Source organism: Urocampus carinirostris, chromosome 16 (genome assembly GCF_059441175.1).
Source record: "Urocampus carinirostris isolate Australia breed hairy pipefish chromosome 16, RoL_Ucar_1.0, whole genome shotgun sequence".
Lineage (NCBI taxonomy): Eukaryota > Metazoa > Chordata > Actinopteri > Syngnathiformes > Syngnathidae > Urocampus > Urocampus carinirostris.
Genome location: NC_142364.1, coordinates 26,217,594 through 26,235,375, shown reverse-complemented (window position 1 = coordinate 26,235,375; position 17,782 = coordinate 26,217,594). Strand labels below are relative to the sequence as shown.

The 17,782-nt window shown below is 40.0% G+C and overlaps 2 protein-coding genes and 1 non-coding gene across 3 annotated transcripts in view; 1 reads left to right on the top strand and 2 right to left on the bottom strand.

Moving 5' to 3' along the window:
* Positions 1-7,394: 7,394 nt before the first annotated feature.
* Positions 7,395-13,640, bottom strand: ved (ventrally expressed dharma/bozozok antagonist). Its single transcript, XM_088319791.1, has 3 exons — positions 13,393-13,640; positions 10,074-10,321; positions 7,395-7,790 (listed from the first exon to the last, which is right to left on the bottom strand). The coding sequence occupies exons 1-3, from the start codon at positions 13,616-13,618 to the stop codon at positions 7,452-7,454; spliced, it is 813 nt and encodes a 270-aa protein (XP_088175917.1). The 5' UTR covers positions 13,619-13,640; the 3' UTR covers positions 7,395-7,451.
* polm (polymerase (DNA directed), mu) overlaps positions 7,642-17,782 on the bottom strand; it is a 35,328-nt gene continuing 25,187 nt past the window's right edge. Inside the window, exon 12 of the transcript XR_015847086.1 lies at positions 7,642-7,790. The gene's annotated coding sequence lies outside the window, so the exon portion shown is untranslated. The remainder of the gene's footprint in view (positions 7,791-17,782) is intronic.
* On the top strand, positions 10,474-10,546 carry trnaa-ggc (transfer RNA alanine (anticodon GGC)). Its single transcript has one exon. It is a non-coding gene; the product is annotated as a tRNA-Ala (tRNA).

Sequence of the window (17,782 nt, the reverse complement as noted above, 5' to 3'; positions counted from 1 at the left end):
CACATATATATCTCAACATGGTCGTGAGAGCGATGACGTCAACTTTACGCGGCTAATCTGTATTTCCAGATGGACAGCGAATAATCCCATTTCCCGAGAAACAAAACAAAAATAGAATTCGTATCAAAATTCATGACAGCGTGATAACTCTAATTACCTAGGCAATAGCTCCTAAAGCTAAGAAAAAACTAAGTCAAGTCACTTTTATTTGTATAGCCCTTAATCACAAAGACTCTCAAAGGGCTGCACAGGTTATTGCACAGACTATTATTTCAGACTATTATTACACATTCCCCTGATCTGAAACCAACATGAGGGCAAGGAAAAACTCAAAAGTCTCAACATGAGGAAAATGACGAAACCTTGAGAAGGGACCGCACATGTGGTAACCCCCCTTTCAGGATGACTAGGCTGCAATAGATGTTGCAATTACAAATAATACAGAGATATTAATAAATAGAAGATTAGCTGTAGAGCTACTAGCTGCAGCATCCATGCGCGCCGCTATGTTGCTTCCAATCACTATAGAATCATGAAAAATGTGTATCCATCAAAATAATGATTAAAATCTTATGTTTAAACGAAAGATAACATGGGCTCATTTTGCAGCATTGATATTGAAACCGGGCGGCACGGCAGCTGAGTCCGCGGCACAGTTCTAAGGTCCTGGGTTCAAATCCATCTACCAGCCTTCCTGTGCAGAGTTTGCATGTTCTCCCCGTGCTTGCGTGGGTTTCCTCCGGGCACTCCGGTTACCTCCCACAATCCAAAAGCATGCATGTCAGGTTAATTGGCCGGTCTAAAATTCTCACTAGGTGTGAACGAGCGAGGACAGCTGCGATGGGCTCCAGCACCCCGCGACCCTACTGAGGATAAACGGTGCAGATAATAGATGAATGGATATTGAAACCACTGACCATTTTTTCCTCTCATGTCCAATTAGTTCTGGCAAGATATTTATCTCTAAATCACCTCTACTTTTCCTTCCACTTTATTACATTTTGACTTATCATACAAAACAAAATCGATGAAAGAACAATAAATCTCACTTTATGCATAGAAAAAAATGTATCTACAAAATTATATCAAATATAAACCCACCTTCTAATCAACAAATTTGTTTTGGTTAAATCTTAAATATGATAAACATTACCAGTGTTCAATTTATTTGTAATATGCTTAAAAATCTAGTCAAGTCATGTTTATTTGTATAGCCCTTAATCACAAAGAGTCTCAAAGGGCTGCACAGACCACAGTTGGTTGCAAACCACAGACTACAATTACACCATCCCCTGATCTAAAACCTACATGAGGGCAAGGAAAAACTCAAAACCTCAGCATGAGGAAAATAAAGAATCCTTGAGAAGGGACCGCACATGAGGTAATCCCCTTCCAGATGACCAGGCTGCAATTGTCATGATGACTGATCACCTGGCGCCAGCCGCTACGGGCTACCTGATTGGTTCCCCGTCCTTTTTAAGCTCAGTCCTTTCACTCGCCTGTTGTCAGTCCGTCAGCGAACCTCTGTTTCTACAAGGCAAGCATTTTGACTCTGACTTTTTGCACCCGTTTTTCCACCCGTCTGTTCCGGATTTCCCCATTTGTCTCTGGCTACGACCTGTTTTTTGGCCCCGACCGCGTTTGCTCTCCCGTCCCGGCTTACAACCCGTTTTTGATCCCGACCACGTTTTTGCTCTCCTGTCCCGGCTATCGACCTGTTCTTTCTATCTTCGGCACCACCATCTCCCGCTCCGGAAGATCCGGAAGAAAAGCTTAAAAATAAAATCTGTATTTTCAGATGAAATCCATCTCGAATTTTATTTATATTACTACAATTTGTTTTGAGAATTTTGTGTTTGCGAGTTCATTAACTGACAAAGATTTTAAAAATTACCACTAATTTATTGTAACATGCCATGTAAATATCAATAAATACAAACATTGATTTCATTTAAAAAGTTCTTTACTAAGCGATAAATATTAGAAATATATACTGGACTGTCTCAGAAAATTAGAATATTGTGATAAAGTTCTTTATTTTCTGTAATGCAATTAAAAAAACAAAAATGTCATACATTCTGGATTCATTACACATCAACTGAACTATTTCAAGCCTTTTATTATTTGAATATTGCTGAATTTGGCTTACAGCTTAAGAAAACTCAAAAATCCTATCTCAAAATATTAGAATATCATGAAAAAGTATACAAGTAGGCTATTCAACTAATCACCTGAATCATCTAATTAACTCGAAACACCTTGCGAGGGTTTCCTGAGCCTTAAAAACACTCAGCTTGGTTCAGTAACCTAAATCACAAGTATGGGGAAGACTGCTGATCTGACGGTTGTCCAGAGGACCATCATTGATACCCTCCATTGGAGGGTAAGACACAAAAAGAAATTTCTCAAAGAGCAGGCTGTTCACAGAGTGCAGTTTCAAAGCATATCCACAAAAAGTCTGTTGGAAGGGAAAAATGTGGCCGGAAACACTGCACAACCAAGAGAGATGACCGCAGCCTTAACAAAATTGTGAAGAAGAGCCGCTTCCAGAATTTGAGGGAGCTTCAAAGACAGTAGGCTGAAGCTGGAGTCCAGGAATCAAAAGCCACAGTTCACAGACGTGTCCGGGAAATGGGCTACAATAGCCGTATTCCCATGGTCAAGCCACTTCTGAACTCAAGACAACGGAAGAAGCGTCTGACTTGGGCTATGGAGAAGAAGCACTGGACAGTTGCAGAGTGGTCCAAAGTCCTCTTTTCAGACGAAAGCAAGTTTTGCATTTCATTTGGAAGTCAAGGCGCCAGAGTCTGGAGAAAGGCTGGAGAGGAGCAAAATCCAAGTTGCTTGAAATCCAGTGTGAAGTTCCCACAGTCAGCAATGGTTTGGGGAGCCATGTCAGCTGCTGGTGTTGGTCCACTGTGTTTCATCAAGTCCAGAGTAAATGCAACTGTGTACCAAGAGATTTTAGAGCACTACATGCTTCCATCTGCTGAAAAGCTCTATGGAGATGAGTATTTCATTTTCCAGCATGATCTGGCACCTGCTCACAGTGCCAAAACCACCAGTAACTGGTGCACTGACCATGGCATCACTGTCCTTGATTGGCCTGCTAATTCCCCTGACCTGAACCCCATCGAGAATTTGTGGGGTATAGTTAAGAAGAAGATGAAAGACACCAGACCTACAAATGCAAATGAGCTGAAGGCCGCTATCGAAGCATCCTGGGCATCAATAACACCTCAGCAATGCCACAGGCTGATTGCCTCCATGCCACGCCGGATTGATGCAGTAATCCGTGCAAAAGGATTCCCAACCAAGTACTGAGTGCATCAATGGACATTTTCAAATGTTTGATTTAGTTTTGCTGTTATAAAATTGTTTTTTTTTACTTGGTCTGAGGAAGTATTCTAATATTTTGAGATAGGATTTTTGAGTTTTTTTCAGCTGTAAGCCAAAATCAGCAATATTCAAATAATAAAAGGCTTGAAATAGTTCAGGTGATGTGTAATGAATCCAGAATGTATGACATTTTTGTTTTTTTAATTGCATTACAGAAAATAAAGAACTTTATCACAATATTCTAATTTTCTGAGACAGTCCAGTATACTACATGTTGTCTTAGTGTAAAACATGCTTTTTTTTGGGGGGTTAAACTCTTGTTTGGACTATGTCAATTTTGCTAAACAGTTCAAGTTTTACCACTCATACCGGCAATTCTTGGAAGACTTCATGATGTGATATCATTAAACATAATAAAGGGACAGTGTGTCTTATGTGATAATTTGATGTATATGTATTGTGTAATGCAACCAGAAGCCAGTGCTACAAAGCACAAGGAACAAACAGACTATGGAGACTTAAAGTGACCAAACCCCTAAATTTTCTTTTGCCCAGCCTTTCGCCATATTGTGTTTTTCTGGGGAGTACTTATAGCAGCAAGATGTCAGACAATTATGTTAGGTCCTTCAAGGTGAGGCTTATGTTATGTAATGTAAATGCAAATTTTTTGAACTAATAGTATTCTTAAAACTGCCCTTTTATATGATAGTTCATTCAGTTTTGCTTATCATTTAAATCAATTGGGTTTTTTTAATGGTTGACCTGCACAAGAGTATAGGGAAGGTTGATGCTAATTTGCCGTTTGGGAAAAAAATTATGATGGTTTTAAACCTTAAAAAACAATGATTTGTAAAAAAAAGAAAAATACATGAGTTATCATATAAACATCCATCCATTTTCTGCACCACTTGTCCTCAGTAAGGTCACGGGGGTGCTGGAGCCCATCCCAGCCGTCTTCAGGCAGTGGGCAGGGGACACCCTGAACTGGTTGCCAGCCAGTCGCAGGGCACACAGGGACAGACAACTCACTCACTCATTCACAACTAGGGACAATTTTTTAATTGTCCAAATATCGTGACATGAATGTTTTTGGAATGTGGGAGGAAACCGCAGAGCCCCGAGGAAGCCCACGCAAGCACGGAAAGAACATACAAACTCCACACAAGAAAGTTTGATCCCATGACTTCAGAACTGTGCCGTGGACGCGCTAACCCCTCATAAGAACATGCATTTTAAAAAAATACTTGTAGACCATATTTATTTTACTTCACAGTAGGCTCACCTAGGTGGAGCTGAAATAATTGTCAACCATCTTGCTGGTTCAGCTACCCTCAAAAACCAGAAACCCTGTAAAAGGCCGGTAAAAAAATGGTTTGGTTATTTTGGGTCTTCGTAGTTTTATGATTCCTTGTGCTGTGTAGCAGGTTGATTCTAGGGTTTAGTGGGGCCCCCACTCCACCGCCCGTCCCTCGCCACACAACAGAATTTCACAAGGACAAACTCTCGGCCTTTGTAATTTTAATAAATGACCAACAACTTGGGTGGTCATCGCAGGATGAAGGTCTCGACTGTGTAGTGGAGGTATATGCTGAATTCTGTCATCAGCTGGCAAAGAAGGAGCATCATTGCTTTCGTTTTTTTTAGACACAAATGCAAGAAACTTCAGCAATGATCCTAAAAGAAATGTTTATCGGAGAAAAATAGGCTATGAATGGTAAATAGGCTATATTAGCTCATCCATTACATGGGTTTAATATTTCCACATTTTGTAACAATTCTTGAAAAAGACCGTTCAATGTTTATTGTAGACTAAACCACTTATAAAGTTTACACAAATGATTTGACGCTACAAAATCTGCACAGGTTGACAATTTATGAGCAGATGCCCAGCTTGAAATGCAGTTGCAGCTGTAAAATAATAAATATAGACTTGTGGCTTCACCTTCACAGATTTGCTGATGAAAGCTTTCACCTTTCTCAACAACTAATAACATGCCACATTTAAAAACAAGGTAAGGTGAGTCAGTTGTTGTTTGCAGATGACACAGCGCTTGTGGCTGATTCTGAGGAAAAATTGAGCAGGTTGGAAATGGAGTTTGGAAGAGTGTGTGATAGGCGTAAGTTATGTGTGAATGTTGGGAAGAGTAAGGTGATGAAGTGTTCACGTGAGGGAGTGGGCATGGCGTTGGAAATTCGGTTGAATGAACAGGTGCTGGAAGAAGTTGAAAGCTTTAGGTCAGGGGTGGCGGACAACTTGTGCCGACTGTGTTTTATCGTGCAGACACTTGGAGCCTGAATGCAGATTTGAGAAGGAAATTAAATGTTTTTGAGATAAAGTGTTTGAGGAGTATGTTAGGAGTGGCAAGATTGGTTAGATTGAGAAATGAAATTGTGAGAGACATAACTGGAGTAGTAGCGTAACTGAGCAAGCGTGTGGATAACAGAGTACTCGGTTGGTTTGGAAACATGGAGAGGATGGATGAGGGGCGAATGTTGAAGAGGATCTACAGAGCAGAGGTAAATGGAAGGAGACCAAGACGAAGGCCGGGACTGACGTGGATGGATGGTGTTTATGAGTGCACTGACGGAAAGAGGTCTAAATCTAGTGGAAGCTAGAGCTCTTGTTGGTGATAAGAATGAGTGGAGAGGTGTTATAGAAGGATAGTGGGATGTTTAGACGTGTTCTAGGGGATGGGGGCAGGGCTACCGTATGATGCGGCAGGGGTAAACCAGTGAAAGCTGTCGGGCCCTGCTGTTGAACAGAAGAGTGTGTTGTGTCACCCTGACCCGAGTGACATGGCCGCTTTCTTGTGTCCCGTTTCATCTGGGGGGACGAAAGCATGACCAACTTTGGTGCTAAGGTGCTTAACTTGTTTGGTGTTTGGGCATTTGGGTAGGCCATGAGCCCCCCAAAAAAATTGTGTCAGGCCAATTGAGTAGAGTAACACTATGGTGAGTAAACCAGGTGCCAGGTCGTGCTGAAGAATAAAATATGCATCTCCACAAAGCTCTACGTTAGATGGAAGCATGAAGTGCTCCAAAATCTCCTAATAGCGAGATGCATAGACCCTGCCCTTCATAAAACCCAGTTGCACCAACACCAGCAACTGACATGACTCCTCAGACCATCACTGACTGTGGGTATTTGACTCTGAACTCACGGGATTTAGGCATTTCATTCTCCTCAATCTTCCTACAGACTCTGGAACCTTGATTTCGGAAGGACATGCAAAATTTGCTTTCATCCCAAAAGAGTACTTTGCTCCACTAAGAAACAGTCCAGTGTTGCTTCTCTGTGGCCCAGGTCAGCTGTGTCTGCAGCTGTTTCTAGTTCAAAAGTGGCTTGACCTGGGGAATGCGGAACCTGGGGCCCATATCCTGCACATGCCTTGGCACTGTGGCTCTGGATGCTTCTACTCCAGACTCGGTCCAATGCTTTCTCAGGTCCCTCAAGGTCTGGAATCGGCAGTTCTCCACAATTTTCCTCTGGATCCGGTCGCTTCTTCTGGGGGTGCAGCGTTTTCTGCCACACTTTTTTTGTTCCCATGGACTTCCCACTGAGGTTCCTTGACACAGTACTCTGGGAACAGACTATTCACTTAGAGATTTCTTTGTGTGTCTTACCCTCTTGCTTGAGGGTGTCAATGGTGGCCTACTGGACAGCAGTCAGGTCAGCAGTCTTACCCATGACTGTGGTTTTGAGCAATGAACCAGGTTGGGAGTTTTCAACAACCTCAGGAACCATTTGCATGTATGTAGAGTTAACTCGTTGACTCAGATGATTAGGTCAGTAGAGCACCTTTAATGATGTGCTAATTTTTTTGAGGAATTTGGGGTTTTTATGAGCTGCATGCCAAAATCATTATTATTAAAACAATAAAAGACTTGATGTGCAATGAATCCAAAACATATGACCAGTTCATTTTTATCATTGGACTTTGGAAAATAATGAATTTGAACACAATATGCAAAACTTTTGAGAAGGATCTGTATGTGATTGAGTGGCGATTGATCTAATGAGGATAAACATGATACAAAATAGATGGTATGCTTTTATTTAAAAAAAAAAGAGAAAAACGCTGATCACACACATGCAAACACGAACAAACAAATCAGTAGTAATGTGGGTACTGCGGGTAAGCCCCCATGAGGGGCAGATGGGAAGGTGGTGGCGGAGGGGGCGTGGCAGCAGGCAACATTGTACTTCCATACTGGTAGAATGAGTCCAGAGGCGAAGCGTACTGGTAGCCGTGTGGCGGCGGAGAGAAAGCGGCACCGGCGTCCTGCAGCGTTGGCACTGTGTGGTAGCGCGGGCACGGCGCCGAGCGGTACGGCTGCAGTTCGGGGTAGGGCGCAAAGTGGGAGGCGGCGCTGGCCTGGCAGGCGTGTGCAAGGGCGTCTTGCACTGTCCTCTTCAGCTTCATGCGGCGGTTCTGGAACCAATTTCGGATCTGTTTCAGCAGAAAGAGGAAAACATGAGATTTTAGGAAAAACAACCCAAAATTGTCAAAAACTAAGTAACAATAAAGCACCATTTTTTCTTCTCGTTATTTTGAACAGCCTTTCACCAGGTTTTGGGCTTTATGCGTAGCCATAGCAGCAAGATGGTGGACAACAATGTCATCTCCCTCTAGACGAGGCTCATGTTATGTCAAATAAATATGAATTTTTCAACCTACGAGTATTGAAAAAACACATCTAACTGATAATTAGTGTCTTTTGCAGGATTAAAATCAATATTGGGTTTTGTAATGAATTCCATTTTTTAACCACTAAGAGAACTGAATATAGTCCTTGTTGATTCTACATTAATTTGTTACTGATTGATTGATTTATTTTCATATGAATTCTAATTTTTTTCCTTTTAATTTTTTATATTATTTTTCATGGGTACTTTAAAAATAATGTCTGAAAATAGTGGAACGTTTTTATCCCAACTTATTGTAAAAAAAACAAAACGATTTACCCCAACCTCAACCAGAACTTCACTCTGGCGGCCCCTCCGGTAAATTGAGTTGGAGAGCACTAAGTTAGAGGTGCAATGTAAATTATTTTACCACAAGCTGTAACTGTATTGTCGTGTAACCCCAAAACAAGTACTAAAAAGCAAAAGGAAGAATACAAACTACATGGATTAAAAGCGACCTAAAAATACAATTTTCCTTTTTTTGCCCTGCCTTAGGCAAGGTTTTTGTTATTTGAGGGTACCTGTAGCAGCAAGATGGTGACCAATCATGTCAGCTTTCCCCTAGGTTAGCCTCATTTTATGTAAAATAAATACAAATTTCTCAACCGACGAATAATTCAAACATTGCATGTTTATAGGGTTGTTCGTTAATTTATGCTTATTGTTCAAATAATTGTTTTTAATGAATGCAGGGTTTGTTCATCACTAAGAGGCGCTAAATAATAAACACGGTCCCTTTAAACATCTGTTTTAATGGGTGAGCTTTTAGACAATAACTTTAGGACAAAGACATAATTCAGATTTTTGTTGTATTTAAAGGAATGATGCTTTTTACCACTAGGAGGCGCTAAAGAAAACACAATGTCCCTTTAATGTTGACGTTTTTGAGGTTTTCCTTGCCCTCTTGTATGTTTTTGATCAGGGGATGGTGTAATAATAGTCTGTAGTTTGCAATAATCTGTTGTCTGTGCAGCCCTTTGAGACTCCTTGTGATTAAGGGTTATACAAATAAAAATGACTTGACTTGACTTAAAATTTCTGGCATTTTGCAATACTGCATTGTGCCACTATATGGCAGCTTCTGGAAAGCAGGAGATCATACAACGGGTCAGATGTATCGACATTTCGTTCTGTGTACATTGTTACAAAGAATGACAATACAAAGGAAATTATTATTATTATTATTATTATATGCCCATGTTAACATACAAAAATGGTATAGCTAATGCTAGCTAGCTGCCAAAAATAAATACATTATACCGTATTTTCTGCATCAAAGGTGCACCTGATTATAAAGCGTATCCCTGAAAAATAATATTTTGTGATATTTGTGATTTTCTTATAAAAGGCGCATGGAATATGTAGCTGCGCATTGATTGATCAGTCAAACTGAATTGCTGACCACAATCACAGAACATTATATGCAACGGTATTCAAACCTGGATCACTGGGGGGGAGCACTGTAATTTATCCACTAGGGCACTAGGGATATAAATGACACACGAAAAGGCAAGGTTTTATCTCATCATCAAACTAATCTTAGTCACAGTCACATGTTAGAGAATAGAGAAAACAGAAAGTCGAAAGAAAGATATAAATTAAAGCAAAAAAGCACAAGAGGGAAAACAACTATTTGGTGTATCCGATGATGGATCTGATTTTGAAGGACATGGCTGCAGTAATTCAACGTTTGTCATTTACAATGTTTAGTTTGAGCCGAGGAAAAGGGAAACACATTTTTATACGTATTTTTAAACACTTTCTCTTTTTTTAAAATTCTCTGGTACCATGACCAAAAATAGTGTGATAATTAGATAAGATTTTATATGCCATCTTTTTCCCTAGTGGCCCTGTTATGGTACCCATTGTTTTGCAAATCAACTGATACATAATTGCACAAAAACAGTAATTTGCCAATATACATTTCCAATTTTATTCGTATAGAAGACGGACGTTCACATTTCTAGGCAATTTGTGTTTTTTAGGTGCGCTTTACAATCTGGAAAATATGGTACATAAAAGGATTAAGAGGTGATGCGCTAGTGACCTGCTTGTCGGACAAGTTGAGTTTGCGGCAGAGCTGGGCTTTGTCCTGCGTTCCCAAGTAAGCGTTCCTCTTGAAGGCCCGCTCCAGGCTGCCGATCTGCTCGGCCGTGAAGGCCGTGCGGGGCCTCCTACCAGCAGGGGGCGTCGGTGGTGAGGACGAGGCCGTAGCTACGCCGTCCTCTACTGGTGGCGAGAGGGAACGCTCGCTTTCGTAGCCCGACGTCTCCTCCGCCTCAGAAGCTGCTAGGACTACAAAGATTGTTTCTTTGTTTTAGTCAACCATTACTTTTCAACATTGTAATTAATTTAAAAAAAAAACATGATGTTGAATTTAAACAATGTTCACCCATTTCTATATTGTAGAAAATGAGTATTTTTTGTGTCCTTTATCATATAATTGTGTTTCCATAGTGCAGTGGTTAGCACATTCGCCTGGCACGCGAAAGGTCCTCGGTTCGAGACCGGGTGGAAACATATGTTGGCCAGGAGAGGACTGGGCACCACAAGGTTATGCTTGCTCAGATGCAATGGTGCTCCTACAACCTTAGTGGTTAAGGGATCCAACCAATGAACCTTCATATCTTTTAATTGTATGGTAATTTTAGGCTAATGCAACTAACAAAAAACTATGACTTATTTTATTATGTTATTTCTTTAACAAAACCCTTGTAGGAAGGAAATATGGTAATTGTTAAGATTAGAAACGGCGAGTACCTAGACCAGGGGTTGGAAACCAAAAAGGTTGAAAGATCTAAATTGGACCCAAAAAATACAAATGTTTGGAGCTGCAAAACTTTTTAAAGCGGTATACTGGACTGTCTCAGAAAATTAGAATATTGTGATAAAGTTCTTTATTTTCTGTAATGCAATTAAAAAAACAAAAATGTCATACATTCTGGATTCATTACACATCAACTGAACTATTTCAAGCCTTTTATTATTTGAATATTGCTGATTTTGGCTTACAGCTGAAAAAAACTCAAAAATTCTATCTCAAAATATTAGAATACTTCCTCAGACCAAGTAAAAAAAATAATTTTATAACAGCAAAACTAAATCAAACATTTGAAAATGTCCATTGATGCACTCAGTACTTGGTTGGGAATCCTTTTGCACGGATTACTGCATCAATCCGGCGTGGCATGGAGGCAATCAGCCTGTGGCATTGCTGAGGTGTTATTGATGCCCAGGATGCTTCGATAGCGGCCTTCAGCTCATTTGCATTTGTAGGTCTGGTGTCTTTCATCTTCTTCTTAACTATACCCCACAAATTCTCGATGGGGTTCGGGTCAGGGGAATTAGCAGGCCAATCAAGGACAGTGATGCCATGGTCAGTGCACCAGTTACTGGTGGTTTTGGCACTGTGGGCAGGTGCCAGATCATGCTGGAAAATGAAATCCTCATCTCCATAGAGCTTTTCAGCAGATGGAAGCATGTAGTGCTCTAAAATCTCTTGGTACGCAGTTGCATTTACTCTGGACTTGATGAAACACAGTGGACCAACACCAGCAGCTGACATGGCTCCCAAAACCATTGCTGACTGTGGGAACTTCACACTGGATTTCAAGCAACTTGGATTTTGCTCCTCTCCAGCCTTTCTCCAGACTCTGGCGCCTTGACTTCCAAATGAAATGTAAAACTTGCTTTCGTCTGAAAAGAGGACTTTGGACCACTCTGCAACTGTCCAGTGCTTCTTCTCCATAGCCCAAGTCAGACGCTTCTTCCGTTGTCTTGAGTTCAGAAGTGGCTTTACCATGGGAATACGGCTATTGTAGCCCATTTCCCGGACACGTCTGTGAACTGTGGCTTTTGATACCTGGACTCCAGCTTCAGCCCACTGTCTTTGAAGCTCCCCCAAATTCTGGAAGCGGCTCTTATTCACAATTTTGTTAAGGCTGCGGTCATCTCTCTTGGTTGTGCAGCGTTTCCGGCCACATTTTTCCCTTCCAACAGACTTTTTGTGGATATGCTTTGAAACTGCACTCTGTGAACAGCCTGCTCTTTGAGAAATTTCTTTTTGTGTCTTACCCTCCTGATGGAGGGTATCAATGATGGTCCTCTGGACAGCAGTCAGATCAGCAGTGATTTAGTTTACTGAACCAAGCTGAGTGTTTTTAAGGCTCCGGAAACCCTCGCAAGGTGTTTCGAGTTAATTAGATGATTCAGGTGATTAGTTGAATAGCCTACTTGTATACTTTTTCATGATATTCTAATATTTTGAGATAGGATTTTTGAGTTTTCTTAAGCTGTAAGCCAAATTAAGCAATATTAAAATAATAAAAGGCTTGAAATAGTTCAGTTGATGTGTAATGAATCCAGAATGTATGACATTTTTGTTTTTTTAATTGCATTACAGAAAATAAAGAAGTTTATCACAATATTCTAATTTTCTGAGACAGTCCAGTATAAGTCTTCTAAGAAAGGCAACATTAAGAACATGTGTTATAATGGAACATTATTTAGTGCCTCCTAGTGTTAAAAAAAACTTCAGGGTTTGAATAATAGGCAAAAATACATGAACTATCATGTAAAAAAGAAATTTTTGAATACTGTTGAATGATGTTGAGAAATTTGTATTTATCTGGCATAACATGAGGCTTTCCTGGAGGGGGCTAACATGATTGTCCGCAATCTTGCGGCTACGGGTACATCCAGAAGCCAAAAACCTTGTCAAAGGTCAGGCAATTTTTTCTTCAAAAATAACAGTGCCTTTTGATCACTTGGAGTCTTTGGTTTCCAAATCTTCCTTATGTTTTGACGAACGTATTTTAGAATAGATGCAATGACGGATTGCTGACCACATTTGCACAAACCCAGATCGCAGTGGTAAATGCGTAGAACTAGACCACTAGGGTTATAGATGACGTAGGAAAAGGCTCGCGGTACCACATTGTTGAAAACATGGAGCCATGATTAAAATTCTTTATTGATTATTTAAACTATGAACACAATACCAAGATAAAACTTGGATGTTTATATTCAATGTCTTTTGAAGTCCAATTCAGTGTCAAGAATTGATTTTAAACATGGCCCAATGTATTAAACGACATGATACCGTGATGAGATCAAATCTTAGGTCTTTTCCTGTATAATCTAATTATCTATCCAAGTTTCGTGGTTAAGAATCACGCTCTCACCGCCGTAATCCGGGTTCGAATTATAGTTTTTGACATGTTTGTAACTTAAAATGCTTAGTTTGAGCACCAAAAAGTGAAAATAAGAAATTTTATAGAGTTATTTCATAAAAAAGTAGGAGGTGCACTTTATACACGAGTTATACACATACTGTATTTTTATATACAACAATATTGCAAACTCACCAGAGTCGTCGTGCTTGGAGTGGCCTTCATCCTCCATCTTGAACCTCTTGGCCAGGGCTCCTCCACTGCAGTTTTCAGGCCTCCAGTAGAATCCTGGCAGGCTTTCAGCATTGGTGCCAGCCACACCGGGCGCCACCAACTCATCCGCCACCCCGCTATCGCCTGAGCTAGCGCCGGCAGCCCGGCTACTTTGTGCCATCCACTCGATGGAAAAGTGTCCCCTCATGATGTCAAATCGAGTTCAGGTAAGTGAGCTGTCTTCTGGGTGGGGCGTGGGGTACAAACTGCCATACTTATAGGCCGAGGCCTACCACTACGCACATCAAAGCCGAAAAAAACTCATCCCGCCCTGAACCCCCCCTGGACCCTCCCCGATCTCCTTACAAGTGCAGTCATTAAAGCGTCTCATTCAGTCTCAATGAAGCTGTTACGTGGTGGCTCCAAAGAGTCTGACCCCCCCACGACCACCCCCTACTACCTTCCTGCTGCCTCCTAAAAGATAATACACTCACCTCAGACGAGCAACTCCATGGAAATACTGTAATACATTTGCCTTATTCCATAAAAAAATGGAAACCAATTGTCCAAGAGTAGTTCTGTTGTCAATTTTTGCAGTACTCTGTATGATGGGTTTTGTAGTTCACTATTAAGTGTACTAAAGTTGCTAATATGGAGATCAGAGTGTCATTTTAACACCCGCGGGCAAAACGAGGGACTCGATGATGTTTTTGTTTGGGATCTAAATATATCTATCTATCTATCTATCTATATATCTATATATCTATATATATATATATATATATATATATATATATATATATATATATGTTTGAGTGTCTACCACTTAAAAATGGGTGGAGGAGTTTAAATATGACCACTATCTCTCACAGGAAGTCAGATAGGTTATCCGAAATGTATAAAAAACACCCAAAAAAGCTGCTTTAGCACTTATGTGATGACTCAGCATTTTCTCCAGAAAGACATTCCACTCTACCAGGCCAGAACAACATTGAATATCAACACCATCTTTTAAAGGCAGTCATGTAGGTTCCCCTAATCTGAAAACTGCCAAAAAAGAGGACTTAAGGTTTTTGGTTTTGCTGACTCAGGAGTTTTCCCAGAAAGACTTTCTACTCTTCCAGGCCAAAATGGGAAACGCTAAGATAGATAGATAGATAGATAGATAGATAGATAGATACTTTATTCATCCCCGAAGGGAAATTCACTTTTCCAGCAGCATCCCTAAGCTGAGAACAATCGAAAATAACTGAGAACAATCGAAAATAACACGGGAGCTGCTGGAGTGGCTGCCATTCGTGACGGCGCCGGAGAAACGATTCAATTTGAATCATGTACAAACAAACAAACAATTGAATCATGTACAAGAAACAATCTAGATAGGGCTAGAGAATCTTTTTAACCCGAAGAGCCATAAAGGCAAAAATATTTAGATATATTTTTTTAAGGAGCCACACCATACATTAAAAAAAATTCAACAAAAAAGACAAATCCACACAAAAGCTTATTCATCAGCACATTCTATTTCACTGTGTGATGTTTGATGATTTATCAAATCTATGAAATATTAATAACTCCAAAGCCTGTGTCTGATATCAATATAAAAATACAGCTTAAAATTGGTCTCATTTGGACTGCAATTTTCATCCTAAATTATGGTCCAAAACAAGGTGCAAGCAAAGTTATTTCGTAAAAATGTCACAAAATACTGCAAACAAGGCTGGCAATGTATTTATTTACCTTCAGTGCAGACAGCACAGGGTAAGGAGAAAGAGTGCACGCCCCCTGTGTACAGCTCCGCCTATTCTTACCGCTCACCCAATCAAATTGCTCTAGGTGCTTTGCTAGAGCTTTCGGGAAAAAGTTTGTTTTGGGTCAAACTTTTTTCTGTGGCTTTTCATCATAAAGTGTCTCAACAATGAACATAGATTGTTCAATGAGCTTAAATATAAAGGATTTTTTAGCAGTTTACAGCCAAAACTGGATTTTATTGGAGTGACTCCTTGACTGTAAAATATTTGTGCATTAGTGATGTCTTGGCTTCGCGCAGGTAACAATAGACTCTGTATGTAAGTAATTTCACAAGTATTATTTTATCTCCAAACCATATGTACTCATGAAAAGAGCCATAGCTTGTGCTAACAAAAAAAAGTTTAACCTAACAACAACTGAAATGTCTCACAATCATCAAACCCAAAATGGAGTCCCAGGGGTAATGGTGTATATCAAGAGGTATGTTGACCATGTGAAGATTAAAGCAGAGCAATTATCTTTGTTGGATGATTAACTGTTCAGTGATCATTTACATTCAATGAGGGGCTTTTGCTAGTGTCTGTGAGGGGTGGGCATACTGGAAGTGCTTTGATGTGTCATTAAATGTCCAAAAACTCGATTATTTTTTGCTTTCTTCCACAACATTTTAATCAAACCCTATGTTTTTAGATTCAAGAACTGTTAAAAGTGTTTTACAGATTTTGAAAGCACCTTTCGGACAACAAATTGCAACAAATGGTATGACTGTTTCATCTAGATCTTTACATTATTAGAATGAATATCTATTGCAGAGGTTTCAATGTCAAGTGGAAGGAAGACCGAATCAAAAATTGAATGATAAAAACTAAAAATAAGCTGCTAATGCTAATGTTGAACTAGTCGCATCTGTCAATCCCTAAAGCAATGCTAGTCAATACTTAAACTATCAGCTAACGGTTAAAGCTCAATATGTACTCAGTACAGACTGACGACTGCCCAAAAAGAAAAATACTATATAAGAAAAAAAACATTTGTTTATAGTGCATTAATTTACAAGTGGGTAGCACGGCAGCGCAGTGGCTAGCGCGTGTGTGGCACAGTTCTGAGGTCATAAAATTGAATCCTCTGGTGTGGAGTTTGCATGTTCTCCCCTTGCTTGCGTGGGTTTCCTCCGGTCACTCCGGTTTCCTCCCACATTCCAAAAACATGCATGTCAGGTCCAAATTGTCCCTGGGCGTGAATGAGTGAGTGAGTTGTCTGTCTCTGTGTGCCCTTCGACTGTCTGGCAACCTGTTCAGGGTGTCCCCTGCCCACTGCCCGAAGATAGCTGGGATGGGCTCCAACACCTTCGCAACCCTACTCAGGATAAACGGTGCAAAGATCATTTTCAACTTTCCAATATTTTAATTGACCAACGGTAGATGTCAATACGTGTTGTGAATGCTACTTGCTAATGCTAACCCAGCCAGTGACAGTGATGTTAGGTGTTTAAGCAGAGCTAGTTGTTAATGTTGTGCTTGTCACAGCCAGTGACCTCTTAAACAATGACAAATCAGATATTAAAGCTAACAGCTAGCTGTTAAAGCGTAATATGTTCTCACTACTCATAGAAAAACTATAATTCTAGTGTATTTTGTGCATTCATTTTCAATTTCCTTTTTTTAAAATTGAGAATATTGATGCTAGAAAAGGCATTAGATTTGATCTCATCATCAAACTAAAGTACCTCGTTGTTAAATACATGTGGCCATGATTGACAACGCAAACTGTGAACACAATACCAGCATAAAATGTATTTATTTATTGTCCTTCACAGTCTAATTCATCATCAGATACACCAAAGAGTTTTTTTCGCTTTCTGTGATTGTTTGAGTTTAGTTACATCTCTCAGGACGGCTTTCTGTTTTCTCCTTTCTATAACATTAGTCTCTGGTACTATGAGTAAAAATTGTGTGATAATGAGATCAAATGTAATGCCTTTTTGTATGTTGTCTGCATCACGAGTGGTCTAGTGATTACAATGTGGGCCTAATAATAATAATAAGCCTATATTTGTTATCGTTATTGCTATTATTACTAATATCATTGGGCCAGACTGCGAGAATATTGTCTGACATCAAACCCATATGTGGTACAAAAACCTGCTCTACATCGTACGAGGAACTGGAACAATAAAGTCTATATAAAAACACCGGCTTGAATCTGCAAAACTATCTTTACTGACCCCTATCATTGACAAAATGCCAACCACCCCCCCAGAACTGAGCCACCCTTTGATTGGCTCCATTGAGTCTCTTTCATCTCTTAAACGGGCCTGTTTGCTACTCTGTTATGGACACAAACGGTATCCTCCCCCAGCACACCAACAAAACACACTTCTCACTTAACCCTGGTTACCTCAGGCATCAACACACGCATTAATAATCTTTACCGAATTATAACTACTGTTTTATAACCCTTAACACATTCAAACAAATGTTTTCAATAATTTAGCTTTGCATTTGTGAGTGAACACAGGGAGATTCTTCAAAAGTATTCCCATACACAGGGTTTTGTACACCTTTTCCATGGCCAAATTCAAGCACTTTTTAAAGCACTTTCAAAGTTGATTTTCCAATTT